General features: G+C 49.0%; 1 protein-coding gene across 1 annotated transcript in view; it reads right to left on the bottom strand.

Moving 5' to 3' along the window:
• Positions 1-381: 381 nt before the first annotated feature.
• Positions 382-10248, bottom strand: part of LOC119108727 (serine/arginine repetitive matrix protein 5-like) — a 73490-nt gene continuing 63623 nt past the window's right edge. Inside the window, exons 4-5 of the mRNA XM_037232358.1 lie at positions 1334-1434; positions 382-561 (exon numbers count right to left, since the gene is read on the bottom strand). Of these exons, the coding sequence (XP_037088253.1) occupies positions 382-561; positions 1334-1434 (281 nt within the window). The remainder of the gene's footprint in view (positions 562-1333; positions 1435-10248) is intronic.

The raw sequence follows: 10248 nt of genomic DNA, 5'->3' as shown, positions 1-10248 counted from the left end.
CCGGCCGCGCGCCGCTGCCAGGCACGCTGGCGCCACAACAGCCTGCAGTGGCCACGGGGTCACGAGCCGGTGAGAAACGGGGCGGGCGCGGCAACACCAACGGGAAACGCCGTGGCGCCCGACGCTATCACCAGGCGTTTGTTGTTGCCTACACGTCTATCGAAGTGAACCGTTAAAATAGCAGAATATTATCACTAACATCTCACCATGGTCAGTTTTACAAAACACAGCTTAGGAATAGGAACGAGGCGTGCAAGCAGGAAGCTACGTGGGAATGTCGGCGCGCCTGCGGACACGCCATCTCACAACCCTACCTGTGATCGCATATAAACAATGGCACGACATGGACTATCATCAAGCCCGACTGCCCTTCCCCTCCTGTCAAAGCACGCTGCACGGCTGCCTAAAGCCCCCGTCCCTCGTGCCATAGCGGGCCGGCTCACCCAAGTCTCCTTCTTGTTGCGCGGGTCGACGAAGATGAGGTGGGTTGGCGGTGAGGTAGAGGGTCCCCGGAGCCGGTTCCGCGGCGGTGAAGCGCTCCAGCATGCGCACCTTCTCCACCTGCTGCGCGGCGCGTCCGTTAGGCGCCCACCAGGGGCTCGCTGGGCCGGCCCGCGCATGACGCCACCGCACTGCATGGGCTCATGACCACGCGAGGCGCCTCACCTTACGCCACTGGGGTGCAACACGATGGATGGAACAGGCATGTGTGCTTGTACGACTACACGTGCGCGGCACAAAACTGTCGCAGAGACCGCATTCAATTTCTTCTGTAAACAAAGCATCTATAAAAATTCAGCATTAACTCCAGGATTTAGACAAAAGAAAAGGTTAGTTGAAAAATCGTCGCATATCCGAAAAAACTAATCAATTCTAATCTACCAAATTTTCAGGAACAACAGCACAACGTTTCCTGTGCGCACTCACTACAGCAATGAAGTAGAAGTCCTCCGGTGTAGTTTGCATCAGTTGTATAAAACCAGCAGAGATGGACCTGGATCCCAAGGTGGATCTAGGATCCCATAAGCTTCCATGCATATGGGATCTTGGGATATTGGGGGGGGGGGGGGGGGGGGGCCACCAGGCACACATCTGTAGGCCAGATCGCACACTGGTAACTGCCGTCAGACAGGTAACGACATAGTACACCCTGGCACTGGCGACATGCGGCATGCCCACGCCCGGCGCCCCGCCCCAGCCCTCCGGTCCGGGCAGACCTCGAGCAGAACCGAGCCGGCGCACCGGCCCGCCGCCGAACCGGGAGCAGCGGCGCCCCACCCACCCTTGGGCTCTTGATGATCTCCATAGTCTGGCTTCTGGTCGCGCAACCCACCCGGCTCCACATCGTTGTGTGGCCGGGCAGCATCTGAGACAGCTGCCGCCCGACGCCTTTGAGGACCTGGTCCACGGTGTACCCCTGCGGGCCCACCGACCCTGCGGGCAGTGGCAGGCTCGGCGTCACTGGCTGGCGCGGGGCCGGACTCCGGATGCTCGCTGCGTGGCGCGCCTCACACTCCTGCTCCCTCTCTCTCTCGCTCTCTCTCGCTCTCTCTCGCTCTCTCTCTCTCTCCCTGACTAGCTTGAAATAAGTGATTTAAAGATTCCAGTTGAAATTGTACTGAAAAGGTTGGAGTCAGATGTATTTCTACTGTGCCTCGATGACAAGAGACCCCATTTATGCGAACTGTGCACCTCAAACAATATTATGATGCTCAGCAACAATGGAAGCAGGGCTGTCATTCCTGGACAAGGCCCATAGGTCACAGACTTCAGGTAGTGACCCATTTCTGTGGATCTTGCAGTTCAACCTGTAGCCATAACTGATCACAAGAACATAATTTCAAGCTATTTCTAGGTGTGCTATATGAAAATAACAGATAATAATCAGCTCCTAACCACTCACCACATGGTTTGATTACAAAACATGAAATGTCAGCCACCTTCAACAAAAACTCCATTAGTGGTCATCCCTAACAAAGTAAAGCAGCTATAACACATGGTCTTCTGGCACTGCTCACTGTTCTTAATGGACAAGGCATTTCATACATTTTTTTCTCATTATCCATTAGCACATTTGGTTCTCCACCTTTAACACTTTTAATGATTATGTGAAGCAAGAATGAAACATGGTGTGCATTTTTTGAACTTCTTGAGCAACAGATGCAAATCATTCAACAAATCACTTATCTTAACAGGCCACAGATATCTGTCATGGTGGAACAGCAGACATGGGTTCTATTAAAAGGGCCTATCCCAGTAAGGCACACATGTGTGAGTCATGTGAATAGTCCAGGGCAGAGTCAGCCAAGAAGGAAGAAGCATATTTTGACATGGAGGATCTCTTGATGACAACAAATACCAGCCAGCACCCACAGGCAAGCCAGGTGGTGAAAACTGTCAATGTCAAAGCTGCCCTGAAGGGAGACCAGAGAGTCAAATTCACAAACAGGGGCTGGGAGATGTCTATCACTGCTGTTTACTGTAGCATCACTCAGTAGGCCCTACAGCATACAAAGGGGTCACATAAGTCACACTTCAGTAAAAATAAAATAGCAAGATGCGAGGGTGAGAGCTGTGCTGAAGCATAATGATGTAATAATTGGGGGAAAGGACAACCATAAAGAGGTCATTTGGAGCAACAAGGGACCAACACACACCCCACAAATCACCAGAAAATGGCTTCTGATGAGGCAGCCTTCATCTGCACACAAGATAGCATGCCCACTCACATGCCACAGAGAGCCCAATGGTGGCACTAATGGACCCATCAGTGATCCTGGGACAACAGTTCCAGGGTCTTCCTGACCATATCTCCATAAAAAATGCTGGAAATCCTGCAGGCATATCCCAAAAAGATGAGCTACTGTGAGAGGACCTTGAAGCTGGCAGCACTGCTGCAAAAGGAGTAGGTGGCCATTTTACACTCCATGCTCAGCTAGTTGGCAGAAAGGGGGCCAATGGGACTGCCAACTATGTCAGATAAAATAGGGAGAGCAGCAGTATATGGGAAAAAACTAAATGTCATGCAATGCCACATGGATGTGTGCTTTTTGGTGCATGCTATACCATCCTATCATAGCAAATGGTTGCAAACCTTATGTTAGAAATTATGCCTCAATGAAGTGCTGCTGAGCAGCTAGTAAATAACTAAAGAAATCAAAATATCTTTCTGATGATTTTACACACTCATAACCTCAATGTGACAATTCTGTCCAGCAATTAACACAGAAATAAGATGTGCACACATGATACTGGTAGTGAGTTTTTGAAGTGTGATCAATTATTGAACCATATGGCAGTATCTGGTAACATTATATGGGTCTGCCTCATTCAGGACACATCAAAATTATCCTGATATTAAACTATCAACTAGGCCAGTACTTGGTGTGTATTCTATCTGATTCAGCATATTCAGTATATATTCATTTCAGTGATAATTTGTGTATGTTGCAATCATTTTGACTAGCAGCAATCATAAATATGTTTTTTTGCAGACTGGACAACTAACAAGTGTACCTAAGTATTTGCCAATACATATGATACAGACATGCAGTGATAAGGGCATGATAGACAGTGGAAAATATGCTGTACTTATGCATAATATGGAAATTTCTTATCCATATTGCAATCATTTACTTGAACTGCATTATATTAAATGGTCATGTCTCCACATTCATAACACTAAACAAGTAAGAGACAATTAAATTGCATACCTGCTTATGTTTTGCATAAATCATCTATGACCTAAGAAATAGTGCAAATGTATAATTCATAGTAATAGTCAGGAAAACTTGCTTGCATTTCATAAAATGCAATTAGTCAATCCCACATTTCTTATATCTGTAACTCTTTAACAGTTCTTTACTAGCCTCATAAAGTGAACTGTCAGCCATCCTGCAGATAATGGTAGCTTGGGAAGTATGGTACATTCAGGATGCCAAAGCACCTAGACACCTGAAATCCCCCATAGTTCACAGGCTGTTTGGGCAACACATTTGCAGACATATGTGCATGTTCAAAACATTTAGAGCTAAGCACAGTCAATGAAATTTATGCTTCATCATGAAATATCCTTCCATCAAAATAACCACAAAAAATATTTATGCTCAATCAAACCTTGTGTTACCCTGCAACCATGCTCACCTTTTAGCAGACAATACAGTCCAGCTTGAAAATGCATGGCAAACAACATTTTCAAACATCAAGATGGAACTTAATGTACACCACAACCAATACACACAATAGCAAATCGCATCCATATAACACACAAATGTCACTGAATAACCAGATAGCACACTAAGAAACAAACAGCCCAAAAAGCATTGAGGCTAGGAGTAGCTCACCTATATCTAGGTTCAACCTGTCAACCAGAGGGAAATCTTCCGTGGATGAATTCAGGCGTTCGGCGCGTGTCTCGTATGGTCAAATACTTCCAGACCTTTTCGGACTTTACCACAAAGGACGCCGCTTATTTACACTCACGCAACAATGGCACGATGTGCCAAGGAGCTCAGCCACCTACACCGTCCCCAACCAAATCCGAAATGAACTCTAGATCGTCGGTCCGCGCGAAATCGATTCACTCTCCGAGACCGCGGAAACCCGCGTCTACGAACACTGCGTACCAGACGGTGCAGAAGTGACGCCCCTGTGCGCATTGTTTGCGTATATCTGGAAGCATCAGCAGTCAGCTGAATCAAATGTCTGGAGACTTTCTCTCCCCAGACTTTCCAAGAGTTTCTCGGGCTACGGTCGATCCACCTAAGCCGCAGCACTGCAATATCGCATATGTTGTGTTGGTATAAACCTTACTCTGTAATGCAAAATCAGAATCGCGTAACGTGGCAAAAAGTTGGCAAGCGAGTCATCCGCCTATGGCGCCACGCAAGGGCGTTTCCAGTTTTGCCGTTCATGTGCGGGTGGGGCGCTGTTTGGAATCGAGAGAGCTGGAACCATCCACCCCCCTCACTGGCGACGCCCATGGATAAACGACCTCTGTTTGGTCATATGACATTAGACGAAGAAACGTTTAAAAAAATGGGCGTGACAAACCCCATTTCGCGAACGATTTTTTCATACAGCGCCATAGCGTGCATGGAAGGTGGGGCTAATGCCCTGCCTCCTCGGAAAGTGAGGGTGCGCGACACCCACGGACCGTACAAATTCCAACTCCCCTGGTTGTGACACTGAATTGCGCGATGGCATTAAAATCCCGCCCTACTCGGGTTTTTTTCAAGTCTGACTGCAGTGGCATTCGACAATGGACATTTCCGGTGGACTGGCAGAAAATTCTAGCTGACACGTTATCTTCCACGGCAGCATGGTCTGCCACGTCCGGGATCGTCGGAGCAGGGGTCAAGCATGTTGTGGATAAGACACTAGCAGCACAACTGGTGGCACCGCTAGAACGGTCTTCGAGCTGGCAGCGCAGACTCCCCCGCTGCCGCTGTTTCCCCGCCGCCTGTTCGAATATAATGAAGACCGTTACCAGTGCGACACTATCAATGCCTAAGGCTGATAGCTGGTAAGGCTGGTAAACCCTTACCAGGGTTTAAGGCTGGTATCCAATGCCCATGCGTGTAGGCTATCGCTAGCAACAAACCTTTAGGTGTTTTTTCGACCTTTAGACACTGCACTTGTCTACTGCGGATGGGAAGCATGCATTTGCCGCATTTAATGACGATCAGTTATCAAGCCAGCCCACTTTTTGTTACCAACAAGACGGGTGCAGTCAATATAACCCTGCATAGGGGTCCTCTGTCTGGCTTGCCGCTACAAACACGTCGATGCTCTGAGCACGCTGCTGCGTTCTGTTAAAGGGGCGCTAATTATACAAGCGTTCTTAAGCGGAGTGCCCCAAATGCTTCTAAGATTTGCTGGCGGGATTGAAAACACCATCGCTCTTCATTTTGTTATCGCACAGAAATGGACGCCAGTCACGTTATCTATTGAGAACTATAATATTGAAGATTGAAAACTACAAAATACCACAGCTGCTGTGATTGCATTATGTTCAGTCTGGAACGAAGTCCATATTTTCCTTGAGAACTTTATGTGTTGAAGCCAAACGTACAGAACTGGTGAAAAACCAATAAATCGTCGTGGTTGACGATGGGAAGTTCTAATGGCACACGGTCGCGAAAACCCTTTGCTAGGAAATTACTACCAAACAGGTGAAGCAATTCGGCCTTCAAGCAGCCTTACGACGTCGGGACGTAGGAGTGGAATGAGCTGAACCAATAGCGCGTACAGAGGGGGGGGGGGGGGGGCACAACGAGAGGCCCAAAGAGCCCTTCGAAAACTACAATTAAGGATCCGATTTAAGGACCAGAAAACCCAGCCAGGGGTATTATTCAGGGGCCTCGACCCGCAGGAACGGGCCCTCAAATGCCAGCCAGAGGGCCTGTGCGCCGACCAGGGGCCCACTGAGCCAATAGGGGCCTATATTTCGGTCAGACGCCACCAGTAGCACACAGTCGGTTCCGTGGCGGCAAGGGCCTAGGTGCCCATTCCCCAAGCAGGGACAAAGTCGGAGCCAGCGATTTACATTGTTTGCAGCGCTACAGCTCCTAACAGGAGCCCTGTCTTGTCAAAGGGCCCCGAGTCGGCCAGAGTCAGTGTTCAAGAAGGCCCGAAAAGCCCAGGGGTCAACGGGTCCGACGGTCTAGGGCCCGGTTGGAAGGTCTACGGGCATAAGGGACTGGTCGGGGTCTTATTTAGGGGCCAGGCCTGCGAAGACGGGCCCTCAAATAACGGTCAGAGGACCCTTTACCCCGATCGGGAACCCCCTGAGTCGATATGGGCCTATATGTTCGTCTGGTACCACTGTCCCACATGTTCGGCTCCGTGTCCGTATGGGCCTGAGGACCCACTTCCCAATCAGCTACAAAGCCGAGGCCAGTGATTTTCACTGGTCGCGGGCCTTGTCAGGGGCCAACAAAGCCTAACGGAGGGCCCTGAGCTCGCAAGGGCCCGAGACGACCAAGGGAAGTGTTTGATGAGGCCCGAAGAGGGGCCCGGGCGGCCCGCCGCAACCGACCATCAAAGCCCGGTTGAAGTGCATAAGGGCCCGAAGGACGTCACATAAAGAATCGCGGCCCGTAGGGTCATGACCTGAAATATCAGTCTGAGGTCCTCCTGCACCGTTTTAGGAACCTCTGAGACAACGCAGGTATCCAAGCCTGTCAGAGACCACGATCACGGAGCAGTCGGCTCCATGTCATTCTGAGCTCTTGAGACCCATTTCCCAAACAGAAACGAAACCGGGTTTTGCGATTAGCAGTGTTCGGGGTCCCTGACTTAATGAGGGGCTCCTGTGTCAGTCCGGGCCACAGTGCCGAATAGGGGCCGTCTGGCAGAGTGGCCCCGCGTCGGAGCGGTGCTTGAGGAGACCGGAGAGGAGCTGAAGGGTCTCTCGAGGCCAAGGATCAAGGGCCCGATGGAAAGGCTGAAGGGTCCGAAGGGATGGCTGCAGGTCACATTAAGGGTCCCGCCTATGGGGCCGTGATCTCAAATGTCAGTAAGATGATCTTTTGCAATGATAGGGACCCCTCAAACACTCAGACAGCGCGCTCCTATATTTCAGCCAGAGACGACGAGCAACGAACAGTCAGCTCCGTGCTGGACGGAGCTCTGGGAGCCTATTTCCCGAGCAGGCACAAGGCCGGGCCTGCGATTTACATTGGTCAGGCTCTTGTATCGTTCAGGGGCCCACAACACCTAACAGGGCATGCTGTGTCAACAAGGGACCCCGAATCGGCCAGGGGAAGATTTGCGTAACAGGGCCGGGGACGGGAGCCCGAATGGCCGAGGATCTCTTGCGTTGGTCGGGCCCGTCTGGCAGTTGAGGTGATAGAAGAGTCCTGTGTCAGTCAGAACCCCCCCCCCCCCCCTTCCGAGCGGTGGGCCCTCCAACGCTTTTCCAACATCGACCCGTTAAACCCAACTGGAGTCCATGTGTCAATTTTGACCACCTGCGGTGACCACGGACGTTGCTGCGTTAAGAACGGTTCATGTGTCGAGCATGTGTCAGCTGCGCGTGCCAGAAGGCCTCCCGCGTCAGGGAGCGAACCAATGCGATATGATGTATCCCTCCAATGGCCTCCGGTAGGCCGCGGGACGCCGCCCATGTCGCCAGAATGACAGCAAAAAAAAAAAACAACGAAACAACAATAACAAAAAACACGCCGCGGTAGAACAGAATGGGTCTTCACCTCTTGACCGGGAACAACACTGTGCCCCGTAGTGCTGTTCTCGAGGGGCCCCTTAACCGGACAGATGTAGCGGTCTCATGAGTGCTGAATGGAGTGGGTCGAAATGTGTTCAAAACGCACAAGGCTATCCCATGTTTGCCTGAGAACGTTTATCATTTTGCAGAATCACCAAGTGAGACAAAACATTTGAGCCTGCGCGCCGGGTGCCGTTAGTGTAGTGGTTCACGCGCCTGCGTTAACCACTGCGCGTCTGGGAAACCGACGTTGCGCGGCCCACGGAGGCTGCAACGCCTGGTGTCGAGTTTTGCTTTCGTTCTTAAGATACGCGAATGCGCATGCTCGAACCTACGCTACAAAACTTGTGCCGCTACTCAGTTCTGACTGAGTATTGAAGATATCCAGACAAATGGCCTGGCCATGTTAATACAAACTGCTGGCCCATTTTGATCTTCAGTGTACATTCGCAGAATCCTTGCTATTTTTGAATAACCCAGATAAAAATTGTGACAACGTTTCTGAGTTACATTGGTTTTATATATATATATATATATATATATTACATATATATATAATATATATATATATATATATATATATATAGATATATATATGTGTATATAAGAACATGCCCTCAATAACAAAGGGGTCATATAATATGATATATGTATATATTTGGCTTGGCATTTAGACTTGGCAAGGTGGGGGGCACAATGTTGACAAAGGGTGCCCTGACAGTGAAAGCCTTTGCCCAAAACAATATATATATATATAATATATATATATATATATAATATTTTGTTTTGGGCAAGGCTTTCACTGTCAGGGCACCCTTTGTCAACATTGTGCCCCCCACCTTGCCAAGTCTCTTGCCGTGCCCGTGAGCTGGACCACCGAAAGAGGAACTAATGTGTAGTGTGTGACATCCCTGTGTGAGCACTCAGAAATTCACAATTCGACCATCCACTGCACATGTTCTGATGCGGTCACATCCTAGGCCTGGATTCCTGCTGTGTGGTGGTATACTGATGGCTAGCCCCTAGTCATGCCTACCCCTATCCCTATCCTCCATATTCATGACAAAACTGTGACAAGCATCTGATAAGGTTTCACTGTTTCCAATGATGGACACTGTTTTCTCTCTTCAAAGATAATTCAAGTACAATATGGTCATGCTAAGCCAGTCCTATTCACACTTCACAACACCCCAGCTGCTGAGGCTATATGACATCCCCTGCCTCTCACTCTGGCAGGAAGGGCAGACACTGCAGGGAATCCTACCCTGTACCTCTGGTTTCCTGGATGTACAGTGGTTGACATTGACCTGCTAACCATTACACTATTGACACCCATGTTAAGCAAGGTAAAGCCCATACATGTCAGTGTCTCTTTTTGACACTGGATGACAGCATGTGCCTCATGTAACATGTGCACTCCATAGGATGCACATATCACCTCATATGGCGCAGCACTAATAATTCAGAATTTATAAAGATTGGTAATGGTCAGCAATATTACCACAATAATTCCATTATATGTGCTCAGATTACATAGCATTTGCATCATATTTTGAGGACCTAATTGTTAAACATGTATGCGTATCACATGGATGCATTGGAAGAATGAAGGGTTCCTACTGGTATGCTTAAATGGCATTATTCTTATGCTGAGCAAAACCACCTTCATTTCCAGATAGCATAGGTGTTTTCTGCAAACATGGCATGAACAAGAACACATTTCATAACAATTTCAGATGGCCTGTTATCTCATCCAAAGGGAAGCTGGTGCAGGTCCAACACCCAACACAGTAACACTGCCAGGATCAGTTTTGTGTTCTTCCAGCATCACGAATCATGGCAGTGATTAGTCCAGCTTCCCGATTTCTTCTCCATGTCATACAACATTTCTTCATTGTCATCTATCTTCACCACAACTTTTGCCTGACCAGATCTCTTCCATGCACTGAGGTCACTAGGACTCTCTGCCAATGCATGCTTGTAGACTGCCAATGTTGCATGAGAGCACTGTGCTGCAATTT

The sequence above is a fragment of the Pollicipes pollicipes genome, unplaced genomic scaffold (assembly GCF_011947565.3).
Source record: "Pollicipes pollicipes isolate AB1234 unplaced genomic scaffold, Ppol_2.1 Scaffold_6686;HRSCAF=7923_pilon_pilon_pilon, whole genome shotgun sequence".
NCBI classification, from domain to species: domain Eukaryota; kingdom Metazoa; phylum Arthropoda; class Thecostraca; order Pollicipedomorpha; family Pollicipedidae; genus Pollicipes; species Pollicipes pollicipes.
Note: the sequence above shows the minus strand (reverse complement) of the source record. Positions and strands in the feature narration are given on the sequence as shown.